Genomic DNA, 20,471 nt, shown 5'->3' with positions numbered 1-20,471 from the left:
CTGGGTCTCGAGCTTCTGTGACACATGACTCCTCTCTCTTCCTGGAGTGATCCAAGCCCTGCCACTTCCTGACTTTGCCCACACTGTACCCTCTGCCTGGGGCAACTTCATGTCTGCCCATTGACCCTTAGGCCTCAGCCCAGGCACAAGCCCCTGCCTCCGGAGGTCATCCAGGCCTCACCAGGCTACACCCTCTCGTAAAATTGGATTCCCTCCCTTCAGGGCAGGTTTATAATGAAATCCTCCTCAGAGGCCAGGTGCGCTGACACCCATCTGTAATCCCAGCACTTTGGGAGGCTGAGGTGGGAGGATCACTTGAGGCCAGGGGGTCGAGACCAGCCTGGGCAACATAAGAGCGACTCTTGTCTCTATAACAAATTTAAAAATTAGCTCACCAGGCCAGGCTCAGTGGCTCATGCCTGTAATCCCAACACTTCGAGAGGCCGAGGCAGGTGGATCACGAGGTCAGGAGTTCGAGAGCAGCCTGACCAACATGGCGAAACCCTGTCTCTACTAAACATACAAAATTAGCCAGGCATGGTGGCACGCACCTGTAATCCCAGCTACTCGGGAGGCTGAGGTAGGAGAATTGCTTGAACCCAGGAGGTGGAGGTTGCGGTGAGCCAAGATCATGCCGTTGCAGTCCAGCCTGAGCAACAGAGCAAGACTCTGTCTCGAGAGAATAAAAACACACAAAAAATTAACTCGCCATGATGGCACATGCCTATAGTCCTAGCTACTTGGGAGGCTGAGGTGGGAGGATTCCCTTCAGCCCAGGAGTTTGAGGCTGCAGTGAGCCACTATGATTGTGCCACTGCACTCTAACCTGGGCAAAAGCGAGACCCCAGGCTAGAGTGCATGATTTTGGGTCACTGCAACCTCCACCTCCCAGGTTCAAGTGATTCTCCTGCCTCAGCCTCTTGAGTAGCTGGGACTACAGGCATGTGCCACCACGCCTGGGTAATTTTTGTATTTTTAGTAGAGACAGGGTTTAGTAGAGACCATGGTGAAACCCCGTCTCCATAAAACAAATCTCTACTAACCCCATCTCTACAGAAAACAGCTGGGCGTGGTAGTGCACACCTGTAATTCCAGCTCCTTGGGAGGCTGAGGCACGAGAATCATTTGCATCTTGGAGGCAGAGTTTGCAGTGAGCTGACATCGCACCACTGCACTCCAGCTGGGATGACAGAGCAAGACCCTGTCTCAAAAATAAGAAAAAGGAACAAACAACAGCAACGACAACAAAAAAACCTCTGTGTCAATCACAGCCTTCGAGCTAGGGGAGAGGTGGCCGAATTCTGCCCTCTGCTAACTGACTATAGCTTTGTGGAAATGGGTGAGTGGCATGCCCTTTTGAGCCTCAGGGCCCCATCTGTAAAATGGGCATAACCGTCATGCCCGTCTTTAAGAACTGCCTTGGGGGTAAATGAGTGGAGCTCATGGAAAGATCTCAGCCCACAACCTTCCACAGAACAGGCGCTTCTCACAAAGTAAGTAGCAGGAGTGCAGAGGCTGCAGGCATGAATCCAGCCAGACTGCCTGGGTTCAAGTCCCAGCTCCCACGTCTTGGTAACTATGTGGCCTCAGACAAGTTACTTAACATTTCTTTTTTTTTTTTTTTTTTTTTTCAGAAGGAGTTTTGCTCTGTCACCCAGGTTGGAGTGCAGTGGTGTGATCTCGGCTCATTGCAACCTCTGCCTCCCGGGTTCAAGCAATTCTCTTGCCTCAGCTTCCTGAGTAGCTGGAATTACAGGCACCTGCCACCACACACAGCTAATTTTTGTATTTTTAGTAGAGACGGGGTTTCACCATGTTGGCCAGGATGATCTCGAACTCCTAACCTCGTGATCCGCCTGCCTCAGCCTCCCAAAGTGCTGGGATTACAGGCGTGAGCCACCATGCCCAGCCAAATCTAGGGCCAGAACATAGCTGCAGCGTATAAAAAGAATTGAATTCCATACTTTTGTTAACCCTGTTTTTTGTTTGTTTGTAGTTGTTGCTGTTTTTGAGACAGAGTCTCGCTCTGTCGCCTAGGCTGGAGTGCAGTGGTGCAATCTCGGCTCACTGCAGACTCTGCCTCCCGGGTTCAAACTATTCTCCTGCCTCAGCCTCCCAAGTAGGTGGGACTACAGGTGCCCACCACCACACCTGGCTAATTTTTGTGTTTTATTAGAGACAGGGTTTCACCATATTGGCCAGGCTGGTCTGGAACTCCTGACCTTGTGATCCGCCCACCTCGGCCTCCCAAAGTGCTGGGATTACAGGCGTGAGCCACCACACCCAGCCCCTGTTTTGTTTTTGTTTTGCTTGCTTCTTAGGGTTGTTTTTCTATTTATGGTAAAGGCATTGGCTTTCCATTTGTAGCATCAATAGAATATTTCCTGTTTACAATAACCTTATGTCATAGTAAATGGTAAAGGGATTTAAAGCAGTGGTTTTCAGCTGCCAGAGGCCTGAGAGAGTTTGGGCATACTCTGTGTGATCGGGCAGAAGGCCTGTGGGAAGTTTAGCAGAGGACAGGGCCAGGAAAGGCGATGGACAGTGGGGGTCTGTCCTGGTCACCAGGCCCCTGGGTCCTGCCCACCTGCTTGGAGCTCCCCACCCATCACACATGATGCTGCCAAGCCCTCTGGGTATTGTGGGCAAATACCTTAGGAGAGAAGCTGATGAACTTTGTTTCTTGAAATGCACAGATTCCTTGGACATCCCTGAGAGGTCAATCATGAAAGTCAACTTGGTTTTCTCCCCCTCATTTGGGTTCAGAATTTAAAGTCCACACACACAGGCAGTAAGATGATATAGATACGGACATCATCACTCGGTTTCGGATGTTAAAATGTCTAGGTGGGTTAGGGGTGATTTGCGATCACACAACCTTGTGGCACAAAGAGGAATTCCCAGGCCAGAGGGAGACATTTTATTGCCATGTTATGATCTTATCATTGAGTTGAAAGGCAATCTTGTTTCATTTTGGATTCTTTCTTATGTTTATGTCTTATAAGGGCACTTTGAATTTCCAAGCAAATAATAATTTTGAATTAGCTTTTAATCATTGACTTCTAGCACAGTTATAGGATCAGAAACATGCTGTGTGATTTGATTGCTCTCAAATATATTGAGATTTGCTGGAACAAAATAAGTCAGGTTAATTTTTGTAAATGTACCATGCATGCTTAAAATGAATGTATCTACATTTGTTCCTGAGATACAGGTTGATGGATGGATGGCTACATGGATGTGATGGAGATGGTTTACTATCGGGACCTTCCGCATCCTGCTGATGTTTTGTTGCTTAGGATATGAATGGCTGAGCGGAGGCTGTAAAACCTGGCACCCTGCTTGGGTATGAGGTTCTTCCTGCCATCCTGCCATCATTTGTTTTTTATGTTTTGTCGCCAAAAGTGACCTTGAGGAACCCTGGGAGCTCAGGAAGGAAGGAGCGCCCAGAAGCAGGGACAGGGAGCTGGTTGGGGAGGACCAGAAATCAGGTTTGTGAAGGTTCCAGAGAGGACCTGTCCTTGCGAGGAGTGTGGGAGACTGAGATGGGGGAGGGGTCATTGGAATGATGCGGGCGCTACTTGGCGTTGTCCATTGTGAGGCACCACCGGGGTCATCAGGGATTGGTGGAGAGGGAGTATAAAGCCCCAGGGTTGCCAAGGGAGGGCCCAGACCGAAGAAGGTTTGGTGGATAGCAGAACCTTTTTGTCTCCCTCTAATTGCTCCTAAGCCTCACGCTCCCTTGCCCCGCGTGTCCTGTTGCTTCCCTGATCTTCTCCGTGACCTGTAGCTAAACCTTCCACCAGCGCTTGAGAACTTAATTTGAACCGGATCCTTTCCCAGACCCCTTTCTTCTTCTCCTCGTCCTCCTCCTCCACCTCCTCCAGGTGCCCAACAGCCCCCTTCTCCTCCTTTCCCTTCCCTTACTTCCCCCCTTCCCCTCCCCTTCCCCTCCCCCTCCCCTCCCCCTCCCCAACTCAGATCCGGCCCGGTCCCCGTCCCCTTCCCTCCCCCCTGCCCTAAGCCACCTCCACCTCTGTCCTGGCCGCCTCAGGGCGCCCTGAAAGGACCAGGACATGCGGCTGCGGTGGTGGCTCCTCTTTTGGCTCCTGCTGGGATTTATCAGCCATCATCCCACCCCTGTGAGTAGACGCTGGACCCGCGGGGTTTCTTCCTTTTTACTGGGCTGTGTCACGCGGCATGAAATTACACAGCTCAGGCCTGTAATCCCAGCACTTTAGGGGGCCGAGGTGGGCAGATCACTCGAGTCCAGGAGTTGAAGAGTAGCCAGGGCATCATAGCGAAACCCCATCTCTACAAAAAATTCCAAAAAAGATTAGTTGGGCCTGGTGGTGCGTACCTGTTATCCCAGTTACTGGAGAGGCTGAGGTGGGAGGATCGCTTGGGCCCAGGAGCTGGACGTTGCAGTGAGCCGAGATGGCCCCGCTGCACTCTTGTCTCTAACAAACAAGATGGACCAAAACAAAGTGAAATGTCATTTGATTTGTGTCATCTGGTTTGATGACTTTTTTTTTTTTTTTTTTAGACAGAGTCTCACTCTGTCGCCCAGGCTGGAGTGCAGTGGCAAGATCTCGGCTCACTGCAACCTCCGCTTCCGGGGTTCAAGCAATTGTCCTGCCTCAGCCTCCTGAGTAGCTCAGATTACAACGCCTGGCTAATTTTTGTATTTTTAGTAGACCACCACGCCTGGCTAATTTTTGTATTTTTAGTAGAGACGGGGTTTCACCATGTTCGCCAGGATGGTCTCCATCTCTTGACCTCGTGATCTGCCTGCCTCGGCCTCCCAGTGCTGGGATTACAGGCGTGAACCACCACGCCTGGCCAAAATATGTAACCTTAAGTGTAAGTTTACTAACTTTGGAAAGTACATACACCAGCATAAACCAACCCCCTTTCAAGATCTACATTATTTTATTTATTCATTTATTTTTTTGAGACAGTTCCTCCCTTGTTGCCCAGGCTGGAGTGCAATGGGGCAATATCAGCTCACCGCAACCTCTGCTTCCCAGGTTCGAGCGATTCTCCTGCCTCAGCCTCCCGAGTGGCTGGGATTACAGACATGTGCCACCACTCCCAGCTAATTTTGTATTTTTAGTAGAGATAGGGTTTCTCCATGTTGGTCAGGCTGGTTTTGAACTCCCGACCTCAGGTGATCCGCCCGCCTCAGCCTCCCAAAGCGTTGGGATTACAGGCGTGAACCACCGTGCCCAGCCAAGATCTACACTATTATGTCACCCCAGAAAGTGAACTCTCACTCTTCCCAGCCAGTCTCTTTCTTATCATAGGTTAGCTTGCTTATTCTGGAATTTCGCGTCTACAGATGCATGCCATGCCATAGGTACTCTTTTGTGTCTGCTTTGTTCTGCTCAACACCATGTTTCTGAAATCATTACCATTGTTGTATGGTTCTCTAACTCCATCATTTCCATTTCAGACTCAGCATATGCTCAGTTCAACCTGATGAAGGGCTATCTCTGTTTAATTCACCATCTTGAAAGAAACATTTAAAATTGAGATGTTTTCAAGAATATATAGTTAAATCCTGAGGAATCGATGTAGAAATGTTATCACAAGCTGTCTGAACTTACTCAGGGGAAGTCTTCATCTTCACTCACATAAGAGTCTAATGGAATTAATATCAACAATCTTAGAGAAATCCCACACTATTCATGCCATTTTCATGATCTCCGCCTTGGTAATTTTTTTTTGAGACAGTCTCGCTCTGTCACCCAGGCTGAAGTGCAGTGGTGTGATCTCGGCTCACTGCAACCTCTGCCTCCCAGGTTCAAGTGATTCTTCTGCCTCAGCCTCCCAAGTAGCTGGAACTATAGGCGCGTGCCACCATGCCCTGCTAATTTTTTGTAATTTTAGTAGAGATGGGTTTCACCGTGTTAGCTAGGATGGTCTCAATCTCCTGATCTCGTGGTCCACCCACCTCGGCTTCCCAAAGTGCTGGGATTGCAGGCGTGAGCCACCACGCCCGGCCCACCTTGTTAATTTTTAAGCACTAAAATTTGATACTTATTTGTGAATGAAGTAATCTCTTCATTGTATTTTTTTTTTTTTTTTACTTATGCTGAGCTTTAAATGACAAAGATTCATATAATCCAAGAGAGAAGTATTATTTAGAGGGATTCTTTTACCATGTGATATATAACAAATGCATCCAATGTTATACATCAATTTAAAAAACAAGTAAATAACTTTAAAGAAAAGATAACTACTGGCCAGGTGCAGTGGCTCACACCTGTATTCCCAGCACTTTGGGAGGCCGAGGCAGGTGGATCATGAGGTCAGGAGTTGGAGACCAGCCTGGCCAAGATGGTGAAACCCTGTTTGTACTAAAAATACAAAAATTAGCCGAGTGCGGTGGCAGGCGCCTGTAATCCCAGTTACTCAGTAGCTGAGGCAGGAGAATCGCTTGAACCCGGGAGGCGGAGGTTGCAGTGAGCTGAGATCATGCCACTGCAATCTAGCCTGGGTGACAGAGCAAGACTTTGTCTCCAAACAAAAAGAAAAGATAATTACTTTATACTTAGCTTGTCTTAGCCATGAGTGACGGGCTGCATGTGGCCCAGGACAGTTTTGAATGCAGTTCAACACAAATTTGTAAACTTTCTTAAAACATTAGGAGATTTTGGCCAGGTACAGTGGCTCATGCCTGTAATCCCAGCACTTTGGGAGGCTGAGGCGGGCAGATTACCTGAGGTCAGGAGTTCGAGACCACCCTGGCCAACATGGCAAAACCCCATCTCCACAAAAAATACAAAAATTTGCTGAGTGCATTGTCAGGCACCTGTACTCCCAGCTACTCAGGAGGCTGAGGCAGGAGAATCACTTGAACCTGAGAGGCAGAGGTTGCAGTGAGCCGAGAGCACGCCACTGCACTCCAGCCTGGGTGACAGAGTGAGACCCCATCTCAAAAACAAAACACCAAAACAAAAACAAAAACAAATGGCTGGGCACGGTGGCTCACACCTGTAATCCCAGCACTTTGGGAGGCCGAGGCAGGCAGATCGCCTGTCAGGAGTTCAAGGCCAGACTGGCCAACATGGTGAAACCTCATCTCTACTAAAAATACAAAAATTAGTCGGGCATGGTGGCAGAGACCTGTAATCTCAGCTACTCGGGAGGCTGAGGGAGGAGAATGGCTTGAGCCCAGGAGCTGGAGGTTGCAGTGAGCCGAGATTGCACCACTGCACTCCAGCCTGGGCGACTGAGTGGAGCGGAACTCTGTCTCCAAAAAAAAAAAAAAAAAGAATTTTTTTTTTAGATCATCAGCTATTGTTAGTGTTAGTGTATGTTATGTGTGGCTCAAGACAACTTTGCTTCTTTTAATATAGGCAGGGAAGTCAAAAGATTGGATATCCCTGCTTTATACCAAGAAAGACAGCACCCCACATTTGCGATGCCTAAAAACACTACCAGCCATCTGAAAAACATGAGACTTGTAACTTCTGTTCTTTTTTGTAGCAGTGGAATCCCACGGTGATATCTGAGGGATGTGGTTACCTTTTGGAGGAGGTTGACGGTTTCTAAGGATGATTCTTTCTGAGTGAAATATTGTCGGTGTCATTGACCTTTTCATTATTTCAATTATTATTATTCCAGGTTATCAACACTCTGGCTGTCTATCGTCATCGTGAGACTGACTTTTGTGGAGGAGTTCGAGACCACCCTGGCCAACATGGCAAAACCCCATCTCCACAAAAATTGGATAATTTGATAATTATCGTTATTGGGTTTCTGAGACCTTACACATTTACCATTCTCTTCTGCACAAATTACCTTTGTGTGAGTATACTAACTTTCTGTAGAGGTATACTTGTAATCACAAATAAGAATAAATTATATAAAACAATTCACATTTCTGGACTTCATTATGAATATGTGGTTTTACCCAAACAATCAGGGAAATGATTTATTAGCATAAGAATTATGAAAATGTCTGCCATTTACATTATGAAAATTAAATAGGTCGGTGTTTGTTTAATAGAATGTCAACAGAGCTTTTGGTCAAAAATAAGTTTTTTTAACCTTTGTGCTATTTATCACAAATGGAGTATGAGGTTTCATCACTTAAATAGGAAATTCTTTCTAAACTCTTCTGCTTTATAGTTCTATCGTATGGGTGGAAGGAAAGCTTCCAATCTCCTCTCTGAAGATTCACTGCAGAAATGAGCTGACAACAGACAGCTTAACAGGAAAAGAAAAACCTAGAACAGGCATAAACATGGGAACCAGCTGAAAAATGAGACTGCTAGAAGGGCCGGATGGTTGATGCTTAAAGAGCACCCTCTTCTGAGGGGAGAGGGAGATAGATGGAGATGTAGGCCATTTAGAGGGGCAGCAAATGATTTTTAGGGGAAATGAAAGAGGCCAAGGAACAAACAATTGGCCTGAGACAAAGTTCCTCTGAGGTCATAGGGACGAGGTGACAAACTGCCGGAAGGTGAAGGGCAGAACTGCACTGCGTCTCATGATGCAGAGAAAGCCCCAGAGAATCTCTTAGAACTGCCCTCCAAGAGAATCGATGAAAAGTGTGTCTGGGCAGGGTAATTTTGAATGACATCATTCAAAGTGCACGTTCCCACTTGCAACCGGAGAGAGATCAGTATGTCAAAAGTCTGTACTTGGTAAGAATTTGGCTGCTAAGTTGTGCCATAATTTGTCTTTTGAGCCTTTTTTCCTTTGGGTAAGTTGAGCTCTACATTTTGTCTTGCCATTCATGACAGTAAAAATGTGGTTGTCTGGGGGCTGAACCTCCTTCTGAACAATGATCCAAGATAAAAGTACTAATACCACAATGCTTTTTTATATTCAAGGGAAGAGGAAGTATGTTTCAGTTTCACCACCTAGATAATTACACGTCATTTGGCACTGCCTTTCAAGATATGTAGAAAACAGAAAATATATGAGTTATGAAGATATCTAGGCACATTTAACATTCTCTATGCCACTTAGTCCTGAACAGAGAATTTTCGATATAAATTGGAGGAAGCTTTTTTTTTTTTTTTTTTTTTTCTTTTCTCACCCCCGAGACGAGTCTCCCTCTGTTGCCCAGGCTGGAGTATAATGGTGTGATCTCGGCTCACTGCAACCTCCACCTCCTGGCTTCAAGCGATTCCCCTGCCTCAGCCTCTCAAGTAGCTGGGATTACAGGTGCCCACCACCATGCCCAGCTAATTTTTGTATTTTTAGTAGAGTCGGGGTTTTACCATGTTGGCCAGGCTAGTCTCAAAACCCGACCTCAAATGATCCACCCGCCTCAGCCTCCCAAAGTGCTGGGATTACAAGCGTGAGCCACCACGTGAGCCAGGGGAAGTTGTTAAATTTACCACTTTTTAACAATTCCATTTAGGAAAGTTCAGTTGAGCTGTTGGACTTGGACAACTTTGCACCTCTCATCTTTGTCCTTGTCATCTAGTCATCTATACCATTACCTCCTAAGCAGGGACATCATGGGTGCCATGAAGCATTCATGCGTGATGGCATTTCTTTGCTTGTCATTTCTTCATGTGTTTGACATTTCTCCTAGCTCCAAACTGGGCCAGCTACCTTTCCTATGAAATCTAGCAGTAGTTGTGGGATTGACGTGGTTGCTCTTTTCATCTTTTTAGATTACCCATTGCTTCTCTCAAAATCCTAGTACATGACTTTTTTTTTTTATCCTATGTGCAGAAATCAGGAAAAAACAAATTCTACAAAGAATTTGAAAGATACTATTTCAGGCCAGGTGTGGTGGCTCATGCCTGTAATCCCAGCACTTTGGGAGGCTGAGGCAGATGGATCACTTGAGGTCAGGAGTTCAAGACCAGATGGGCCAACATGGTGAAACCCCATCTCTACTGAAAAGACAAAAAGTAGGCAGGCATGGTAGCAGGCACCTGTAATCCCAGCTACTTGGGAGGCCAAGGCACAAGAATCGCTTGAATCTGGGAGGTGGAGGTTGCCGTGAGCCAAGGTAGCGCCACTGCACTTCAGCATGGTTGAGAGTGACACTCCATCTCAAGAAAAAAGTCATTTCAATGACTACCTCAGGAGATTCATAGGTATCTGACCCACATCTGAGATGGGATTTGCATTGCATTTTCGCTATGATGAGAACAAATATTTAATATCTTAGAAGATTAAAAGCATACTGTGATAATATGGAAATCTTGGTGGGAATTCAGTCATTAGTGAGAATGTTTTGCGTTAAGTTCAAACCAGCCTCAATGAAGCTGATGTGAGGGAAGGGAAAGTGAACTCTGAGTAGAGCAGGGACAGAAGGAAGATGCTCCAGTGCAGATCAGGAAGGAGCAGGGGGTGAAATGTTACAAATTCTAGAACTCAGAGAGCTGAAGGTAATTACTTCCTTTTCAAGTTGTGAAACATGTTAACCTGTGGTAAAATACTTATAAGATGATAGTAACCATCTAACCATGTTGAAGTGTACAGTTCAGTTGTGTGAAGTATATTCATGTCATTTTTTTTTTTTTTTTTTTTTTTGAGACGGAGTCTCACTCTGTCACCAGGCTGGAGTGCAGTGGTGGGATCTTGGCTCACTGCAACCTCTGCCTCCTGGGTTCAAGCAGTTCTCCTGCCTCAGCCTCCCGAGTAGCTGGGACTACAGGCGTGCATCACCATGCTCAGCTAATTTTTGTATTTTTAGTAGAGATGGAGTTTCACCATGTTGCCCAGGATGGTCTCCATCTCTTGACCTTGTGATTCACCCGCCTCGGCCTCCCAAAGTGCTGGGATTACAGGCGTGAGCTACCGCACCTGGCCTGTTTTTTTTTTTTTTTTTTGAGACAGAGTTTCAATTTTGTTGCCCAGGTTGGAGTGCAATGGCACAATCTCAGCTCACCACAACCTTTTCCTGCTGGGTTCACGTGATTCTCCTGCCTCAGCCTCCTGACTAGCTGGGATTACAGGCATGCACCACCATGCCTGGCTAATTTTGTATTTTTAGCAGAGACAGCATTTCTCCATGTTGGTGAGGCTGGTCTCAAACTCCCGACCTCAGGTGATCCGCCTGCCTCGGCCTCCCAAAGTGCTGGGATTACAGGAGTGAGCCACCGTGCCAGCCTCATGTCATTCTTCTGTGTGTGTGTGTGTGTGTGTGTGTGTGTGTGACAGAGTCTCATTCTGTCGCTCAGGCTGGAGTGCAGTGGTGTGATCTCGGCTCACTGCAACCTCCGCCTCCCAGCTTCAAACGGTTCTCTGCCTCAGCCTCCCGAGTAGCTCGGATTACAGGCGCCCGCTGCCATGCCCAGCTAATTTTTGTATTTTTAGTAGAGACGGGGTTTCACCATCTTGGCCAGGCTGGTCTTGAACTCCTGACCCCGTGATCCACCTGCCTTGGCCTCCCAAAGTACTGGGATTATACGCATGAGCCACCGTGCCCAGCCGTCATTCTTATATTATTATTTCCTAGGTGTATTTCCTGAAGACTATCTTCTGGTCTCGAAATGGACATGATGGGTCCACGGATGTACAGCAGAGAGCCTGGAGGTCCAAACGACGTAGACAGGAAGGTATGGCTCTCTTGGAGTCCCCATAGTGTGGAAATGAGTTTGCCCTGGAAAGGGAAAGAACAGCTTCTTTTCCTCAGGTTTCTCACCTTCTCTTCTCCTCACTCTCACCAAGGGCTGAGGTCCATTTGTATGCACACAAAGAAAAGAGTTTCTTCCTTTCCAGGAAATAAAATTGGCCTGAAAGACGTCATTACTCCATGGAGACATGTGGAAAGAAAATTTAGAGCGAAAATCCATAAGAGGAAGGTGACAACGAAAATCAACCATCATGACAAAATCAATGGAAAGAGGAAGACCGCCAGAAAACAGTAAGATGTGCCTTGACACAAATACTGTTGTATGAACCATGTGCCAATCAAAGTAGACAACTGTAAAGTCCTTGAGAATATTTTCTACAATATTTGTGGCAAATTCAGTGGGTTCAAAATTGAGTTTGTCCTTTCTGCTTCATTAGTTTAAGCTGTATAATTCCTTTCCCTTCCTACATTCTTGTTTGTCATTTTTTCGGGGGAAGAGGAGTTGCTAGTACTGGCATTGGTTTTCCTTTCTCTGTCTTTTTTTTTTTTTTTTTTTTTCCTGAGATGGAGCTTTGCTGTTGTTGCCCAGGCTGTAGTGCAATGGCACAATCTCAGCTCACTGCCTTTTGGGTTCAAGCAATTCTCCTGCCTCAGCCTCCCAAGTAGCTGGGATTACAGGTGCCCACCACCACGCCCAGCTAATTTTTGTATTTTTACTAGAGATGGGGTTTCACCATGTTGTCCAGGCTGGTCTCGAACTTCTGACCTCAGGTAATCCACCTGCCTCAGCCTCCCAAAGTGCTGGGATTAGAGGCGTGAGCCACCACAGCCAGCCTTTTTTTTTTTTTTTTTTAATTTTGAGATAGAGTCTCGCTCTGTCGCCCAGGCTGGAGTGCTATGGTGCAATCTTGGCTCACTGCAACCTCTGCTCCCAGTTTGAAGCAATTCTGCCTCAGCTTCCCGAGTAGCTTGGATTACAGGTGTGTGCCAGCACATTTGGCCAATTTTTTTTTTTTTTTTTTTTTTTTTTTTTTTTTTTTTGAGACAGAGTCTCACTCTGTCACCCAGGCTAGAGTGCAGTGGCATGATCTTGGCTCACAGCAACCTCCACCTCCCAGGTTCAAGCGATTCTTATCCCTCAGCCTCTTGAGTAGCTGGGACTACAGGCATATGCCACCATGCCCGGATAATTTTTGTATTTTTAGTAGAGGCGGGGTTTCACCATATTGGCCAAGCTGGTCTAGAACTCCTGACATCATGATCCGCACACCTCGGCCTCCCAATGTGCTGGGATTACAGGCGTGAGCCACCGTGCCCGGCCAGATTTTTGTATTTTTAGTAGAGACAGGGGTTCACCATGTTGGCCAGGCTAGTCTTGAACTCCTGACCTCAGGTGATCTGCCTACCTCAGCCTCCCAGTGTGAGCCACCGCACCCAGCCTGGATTGTTGAATTCAATCCTTGGGTCACCTCCAGATTCATTTTCACAGTCTTTCATGTTTTGGTCATATTACATTGTATTTTGCTGCCATATGACTGATCTTTTTCTGTTAAATGTGAGATACTTGTTAAAAAATATTTAGCAATGAATTGAGGCCTAGTAGCATGTTATCTTGCTGCAGAAGAGATGGGAGTCTACTTCTGGGGGATGGTCAGGGGTCCTCCATACAGGCTGCAATTGAGGTCGTCAGTGCAGGCTCAGTCCCTACAAAGGCCAGGGTATTTTCTGTCCACCTTTATTCTGATGCATGACTCTTCTGGGTCTCAACCAGAGCCAGTGGACTTCAGTATGGGTCGCTTTCATTGGCAGACCCTCAATCCACTTGTTTTCCATCTAATCCCATGCATGTGTGCAAAAGCTGCTGTGCTTCTTTGCATCTCAGTAGTTCCTTCTGGAATTCAGCAATGAAACTCAGGGAAATGGGTTCCAAATGCGAGGCTGACTTTCGTCCTGGGTTTCCTTCTTCTCCATCTTCACCTCATGTCTGTTTACTGCCATGTTAGCAATTTGATGTATTCAATCATGAGTTTTATATTCTGTTTGGTGTCCCCCATTGTTCTCATCGGAGATCAGAAGCTTCAGATGCACTTATGTCAACTCAAGAGTAGAATGCTTCCTTAGCTTCCCTCCAGAGTCAGGTTTTGTGTTTCTAGTTCCCAAGTGCACAGCAGGAGTAGTGATGTCCTCACTGGCTTCTCATTTGCATTAAACTGTGAGCTTCTTTAGCGTGGGGACAGGACCCTGCTCCCATTGCATTCTCAGCACCTCACCACACACTCCTTGTTGGAGGCCACTCCAGACAGCGTGTGCTGAAGGATGCCCTGTGGTCAGAAACAAGTTCATGAACTTTCTCTTTGAAGTGTTTTTGTCCCTGTTTCCTAGCGTTCTGGGAATTTTACACATCCTTCCTATAAAACCAAGTATCAGGTGAGATCCTTAGGATCAGGACCATGAATCAAGTGGTGTGAGGGCAACACAGCAAACTTACCCTTTTTAGGCCATTTCCTTTTTCTGCCCTCAATCTCTGTGAACTGAACCTTGTTAAAGTCAGTCAACACCAGGGTGGATGGTTTGCCATTGTCACCTATTTTCAGGACATAACACCCGACTTAGGAGCCATTCCGATCATTTCTAATTCAATAGATGCGCCCAGCATTCAGATTGCCTTTTCTCTCAACCAGGATCTTTAAAGTCGATGACAAGAGTTCCAGTCCTGAATCATGGCAAAGTGCAGTAGTGAACTGCGGGGTTAATGACACCATATTCTGGAACGATCTCTCTATGGCTGATGGTCTCAGTTCCGGCATCAGCCTCTGACTGAGAATCAGGTCTCACACAGGAGGAGTCAGATGAGGAGCAATCCTCTGCTTCCGATGGAGTTAGTTGTGATGAATTGGTGAGGTCTGGTTTTTCACACTGAACTAAAATGAGCTTTCGCTGTGTCAAGCACAAGACTGACCCCAGAGACACACATAGTGCACCTCATAGAAGCTTTTAATAGTCTTTATATTTACTAAAGAATAGGACTAACTATGGAAGTATGAAGATGAGCTGGAAATGACAGGTGACTTGCCAGCAGGCCAGAGTGTGACTTTTTTTTGTCCCTCAATGGGAGGTGTCCATTCTCCCTTTGGTTGTGAGAATCAGTTGGTTCATTTGTGGGAAGGTTGCAGGGGGGATCTTTGAATCACAGCCTTCAGATGCCAGAAGGGCAGAGGGAATCCCACACGGGCTGGTGGATCATGTGTGTGCATTTCTCTCCCTTCTAATCTGAGGAAAGTAAGCATGAAAGAATGTGAGCATGCAGAAAAGGAGAGGCAGGTATCAGAGGCAGAGGAAAATGGGAAATTGGATATGAAAGAAATACACACCTACAAGTGAGTTCAGAAACTGAACCCCACCCTCTTGGGAAACGCCCATTGGAGTGTTGTTTTTAACCTTTGTACAGTGTTTAGACCCAGTAAATGCAGAAATAGAAACAAATGGTCAGAAGACATATCGAGAGAGAGAGAGAGAGAGAGTTCACAAAACAGAAAACAAAGTACCTTAATATTTACCAGTGACCAAAAGATGTGAAGCAGCAAAACGTCTCCTGACCCCATTGCCAGCTAGACTGTGTGGAAACTCGGTTCATACCAGCCATTCTAGGGGTGGGGTGAGTTGTTGTCATCCTTAGGAAAGTGTGTTGTTGTAGGATCAACCACATCCTTCAAAAGGACTATGCCTGTTTATAAGCCCAGCTGTTTCTGCCCTGTGAAACACGGTAAGGATATTAATACAAAGAGAATACAGCTTTATGATAAAAGATGCTCAATGAAGGATGAATTAGGGATATACTGAGAATGGGGAAGGAAACTATCATCTCAGAAGTCAGCAGGCAGTAAGCAAGAGGAGGAATCAATATAGCAACAGTTTGGATCAGACCGTACAGTTTTTTTGTTTTTGTTTTTGTTTTTCTGAGATGGAGTCTCGCTGTGTCACCCAGGCTGGAGTGCAATGACGTGATCTTGGCTCACTGCAACCTCCGCCTCCCAGGTTCAAGTGATTCCCCTGCCTCAGCCTCCCGAGTAGCTGGGATTACAGGTGCCTGCCACCACGCCCGGCTAATCTTTTGTATTTTTAGTAGAGACGGGGTTTCACCGTATTAGCCAGGATGGTCTCAATCTCCTGACCTCGTGATCCATCTGCCTCGCCCTCCCAGAGTGCTGGGACTACAGGCATCAGCCACCGCGACCGGCTCAGACTGTACTCTTATAGCCATCTGAAATACGTTTTCTAGGTAGAGATAGATTGTGGAAGGGTACAGTTGTGAGGATAACAGAAACATGGCAGATTATTTAAAATCATCCTGAAAGTGGTGCTTTATCTGATGAAAGTGATTGTAATCCATAGGAAAATGTTTCAACGTGTGCAAGAGTTGCGGCGGCGGGCAGAGGACTACCACAAATGCAAAGTAAGGAGCTTCCTCCCCGCAGTTGCAGGATAGTTCAGTGCTGATGCAGATGATGCCACGGCTCTTAGACTCTCTCAACATTCAATTTCTCATGTGTTGGCTTTTTCAGATCCCCCCTTCTGCAAGAAAGCCTCTTTGCAACCGGGTAAGTTTGTTTGTTTTCCTTGCTTTTGAACATAGTCTGCCAGGTCAGGACATGGATACATTTTTCTCCCTACAGCTCTGTGCTCAAGCCCTGCAGAGGGAGATGGCAGAGAGAAAGGCTGCCTACAAGCATCACAGTCCCATCCCTGTTGGTAACCGTGTTGTGCAAAAACACCTTCATCCCCACCCAGTGGGGCCCCTGATCTAATATTCAAAGTGTCAGAGGTTCCATATTTGTAATAGCAAATGGGCCCTGACTGTAAATTAGTGAAGAGTGAATGTAACTTATTACCCACAGGGACAATTCCAAATGAAGGCCTTAAATGATGCTCAGCTAAGCTGGTTCTTGTGTGGCCTCTGTACCTTCAAAAGCTGCCGAGTCCTATGATTACACGTGATGGGACTTGTACACTTGAAGTGAAACACAGTTTTAAAACTTGCATTGTTTAGAATTCCCACCTCATTTTTCCATGGACAAAAGTATTCTTTATGTCCTAGTGCACTTACAATTTGGTATTACCTGGGAGTGAAAAGAAATATTACAGCCATGCCTAACTGACTTCTTGAGGTAAGATTGTTCTGTCAGAAAACCCTCTCCCAGTTCCCCTGCAGCTCTTCAGGAATCCACATCTCTCCAGAGCTCTTTGTTCTCATGGGTGGCACCTCCAGAGTGAAGAAGATCCTTTGTCAAGAAGGGAAACAGAGGGGAAATGAGAGGGTCCTGCAGGCAGAGCTGGAATCAACTTCCACTCTGCCTCTTGCAAGCTGTGTGACCCTGGGCACAATTTCTCCTTCCTCTGGAAACCTCTGTTTTCTTAGATTTGGAGCAGGGTGGTCACACTGACCTTGCAGAGTTCTGAGAATCAGAGACAGAACATAAAAGGCCTGGAAAACATTCTCCAAAAAGAAGCTGCAACATGTGTGGACAATGGGCTTTTCATGCCTCTCTTACTGTCTGTTGACCTGGTGCAAGAAACGTGCTCTGGTGATGGCTGTGAGGGAGGAATGAGGATAGACATAGACACTCCTGTGTCTCAAACATGCTTCTTTATTACTCTGTTATGACTCTGTCTTCCCTGGGGCAGGACCCCAGCCTGCCTACATTTGCAGACAGACACAGTGGCATGTGGAGACAACAGTGTGTCCCAATGACTTTTCTTTACCCCCCAGCTGTCAGCAGTACTCAGTGGAAGGGTGATATTATGACAGTGATACTGCTATTTTGAAACCTGGAGGATGGAAAGGTGCAAAAATCTATCACCAGCAACAGAAGGTGCAGACCGTGTTGGTGGCAGTAATTTTGTCCATCAAATGAATATGTGTGAAAACATTCCCTCCTTCGGCCCTACAGGTCAGAATGGCGGCAGCGGAGCATCGTCATTCTTCAGGATTGCCCTACTGGCCCTACCTCACAGCTGAAACTTTAAAAAACAGGATGGGCCGCCAGCCACCTCCTCCAACTCAACAACGTTCTATAACGGATAACTCCCTGAGCCTCAAGACACCTCCCGAATGTCTCCTTCGTCCCCTGCCACCCTCAGTGGATGATAATATCAAGGAGTGTCCTCTTGCTCCTCTTCCACCCTCAGTGGATGATAATCTGAACGAGTGTCTCCTTATCCCTCTTCCACCCTCTCCTCTTCCACCCTCAGTGGATGATAATCTGAAGGAGTGTCTCCTTGCTCCTCTTCCACCATCTCCTCTTCCACCCTCAGTGGATGATAATCTGAAGGAGTGTCTCCTTGCTCCTCTTCCACCCTCTCCTCTTCCACCCTCAGTGGATGATAATCTGAAGGAGTGTCTCCTTGCTCCTCTTCCACCCTCTCCTCTTCCACCCTCAGTGGATGATAATCTGAAGACTCCTCCCTTAGCTACTCAGGAGGCTGAGGCGGAAAAACCACCGAAACCCAAGAGGTGGAGGGTGGATGAGGTGGAACAATCACCAAAACCCAAGAGGCAGAGGGCGGATGAGGTGGAACAATCGCCCAAGCCCAAGAGGCAGAGGGAGGCCGAGACACAATTACCCAAACCCAAGAGGCGGAGGTTGAGTAAGCTGAGAACACGCCATTGCACTCAAGCCTGGGCAATAAGAATAAATCCGTGGGTCGAAAAAAAGAAAAAAATCAAAAAATAAAACAAAACCCACACTCCAAAAACAAACTAACAAAGAATAAATAAATAATATAAAAATAAAATAAATACTGCAGTCCTTATGTTATTGCTTTGTTTCAGTATCTGGTATGATTGCCTGAGGGACCTGAGGTTCTTAATTAATTGTGGGGTTTTTTTTTAATCTTTAGAAGTGGTTGGTTATGTAAAATATTATTATTATTATTATTATTTTTTTTTTTTTTTTTTTGAGACTGGGTTTTGCTCTGTCACCCAGGCAGGAGTACAGTGGCTCGATCACAACTCACTGCAGCCTCAACCTCCTGGGCTTCAAGCAATCCTCCTGCCTCAGCCTCCCAAGTAGCTGGGATCACAGATGCGTGCCACCACACCTGGCCAATGTTAAAAAATCCTTTAACTTTTTTGTAGAGATGCACTCCTGGACTCAAGCGATCCTCCTACTTGTCCCGACCACCAGCCTCTTTCTGATAAACATTTACACTGTTTATTATCTGATGCCATTTCTATCTTCTTCCTTGTCATCCAGACATCAAAGAATTAGGTTTCTTCAGGGTTTTCTTTTTCAAGTCCTCATTGTTAAAGATCACTCACATTAGGGCCAGACACCACGACTCATGCCTGTAATCCCAGCACTTTGGGAGGCCAAGGCGGGCAGAGCACTTGAGGTGGGGAGTTTGAGACCAGCCCGGGCAACTTGGTGAAACCCCACCTCTACTGAAAAACATACAAAAATTAGCTGGGCGTGATGGTGCATGCCTGTAGTCCCAGCCACTTGGGAGGCTGAGGCATGAGAATCGCTTGAACCCAGGAGGCAGAGGTTGTAGTGAGCCAAGATCACATCAGCACACTCTAGCCTGGGTGACAGAGCGAGACTCTGACTCAAAAAATAAATAAAATAAATATCACTTACATTAGATATACCCAAGGGGTGTTCTATAGAGAGTTGGAAGCAGTGGTTATTGCAACAGGGGCACGGAAGTCATCTGGCTATGCCAGGATGCCCAGGGGATACTCGGGGTGGGTGGCATAGTGGTGCTGGGGACTCACCGCACAGGACGCTCTGATCGACGCACTGCCAGGAGTAGCGCTCTGTCTTGGGGCTGCAGCCGGCCTCCTCAGCTCGAGTGTAACAACAGTCGTGGCCATGGCAGCACCTGCGGATGTCACATGGGCAGGACAGCAGGTGGGTGAAGCTCTCTCCTGGCCCTCCTCTCTTGCCAGGACCATGGGTGGCTGAAGACCCCCAGGGAGGCACAGCATCCTCTTATCTAAGTTTTTTTTGTTTTTTTTTTAAGAGACAGGGTCTTTCTCTGTCGCCCAGGCTGGACTGCAGAGGCACAGTCATAGCTCACGGCAGCCTTGAACTCCTGGGCTCAAGCGATCCTCCTACTTCAGTGTCCCAAGTAGCTGAGACTACAGGCACACGCCAGCATGCCCGGCTGGTTTTTTAATTTGTATTTCCTTTGAGACAGCGTATCTCTCTGTTGCTCAGGCTGGAGTGCAATGGCTCAATCAGCTCACTTTAGCCTTGAACTCCTGGGCTCAAGTGATACTGCCACCTCAACCTCCCAAGTATGCTACTACAGGAACACAAACTCCTTTTTTAAATTTTTTGTGGATATGGGGGTCTCACTATGTTGCCTAGGCTGGTCTCGAACTCCCAGGCTCAAGCAGTCCTCCTACCTCAGCCTCCCCAAATGCTGGGATTACAGGTGGGAGCTACTGTATGCCTGGCCTTATCTAAGCTGTTTCCCTGAAAATCCCCGACTTGGGTAATGATTCCATTGGCCCCACCATGACCTGTCCTGCCTTCCTGGCTGTGCCCAAGCTTGGTCCCTGCCTGCCTGCCTGCCTGCCTCACTCTCTGGGTCTCGAGCTTCTGTGACACATGACTCCTCTCTCTTCCTGGAGTGATCCAAGCCCTGCCACTTCCTGACTTTGCCCACACTGTACCCTCAGCCTGGGGCAACTTCATGTCTGCCCATTGACCCTTAGGCCTCAGCCCAGGCACAAGCCCCTGCCTCCGGAGGTCATCCAGGCCTCACCAGGCTACACCCTCTCGTAAAATTGGATTCCCTCCCTTCAGGGCAGGTTTATAATGAAATCCTCCTCAGAGGCCAGGTGCGCTGACACCCATCTGTAATCCCAGCACTTTGGGAGGCTGAGGTGGGAGGATCACTTGAGGCC

General features: G+C 47.0%; 1 protein-coding gene and 1 long non-coding RNA gene across 2 annotated transcripts; both read left to right on the top strand.

Moving 5' to 3' along the window:
• Window positions 1–1,068: 1,068 nt before the first annotated feature.
• LOC134729287 (uncharacterized) lies at window positions 1,069–7,886 on the top strand. The gene is made up of 2 exons (XR_010110256.1): window positions 1,069–3,491; window positions 4,736–7,886. It is a non-coding gene; the product is annotated as an uncharacterized LOC134729287 (long non-coding RNA).
• Window positions 7,887–10,725: 2,839 nt separating this feature from the next.
• Window positions 10,726–18,353, top strand: LOC117978355 (nuclear pore complex-interacting protein family member B15-like). The gene is made up of 4 exons (XM_055099813.2): window positions 10,726–11,848; window positions 15,950–16,010; window positions 16,120–16,155; window positions 17,506–18,353. The coding sequence occupies exons 1-4, from the start codon at window positions 11,475–11,477 to the stop codon at window positions 18,286–18,288; spliced, it is 1,254 nt and encodes a 417-aa protein (XP_054955788.2). The 5' UTR covers window positions 10,726–11,474; the 3' UTR covers window positions 18,289–18,353.
• Window positions 18,354–20,471: the final 2,118 nt, after the last annotated feature.

This window comes from Pan paniscus, chromosome 18 (assembly GCF_029289425.2).
Source record: "Pan paniscus chromosome 18, NHGRI_mPanPan1-v2.0_pri, whole genome shotgun sequence".
Lineage (NCBI taxonomy): Eukaryota > Metazoa > Chordata > Mammalia > Primates > Hominidae > Pan > Pan paniscus.
This window is presented reverse-complemented; position numbering and strand designations above follow the sequence as displayed.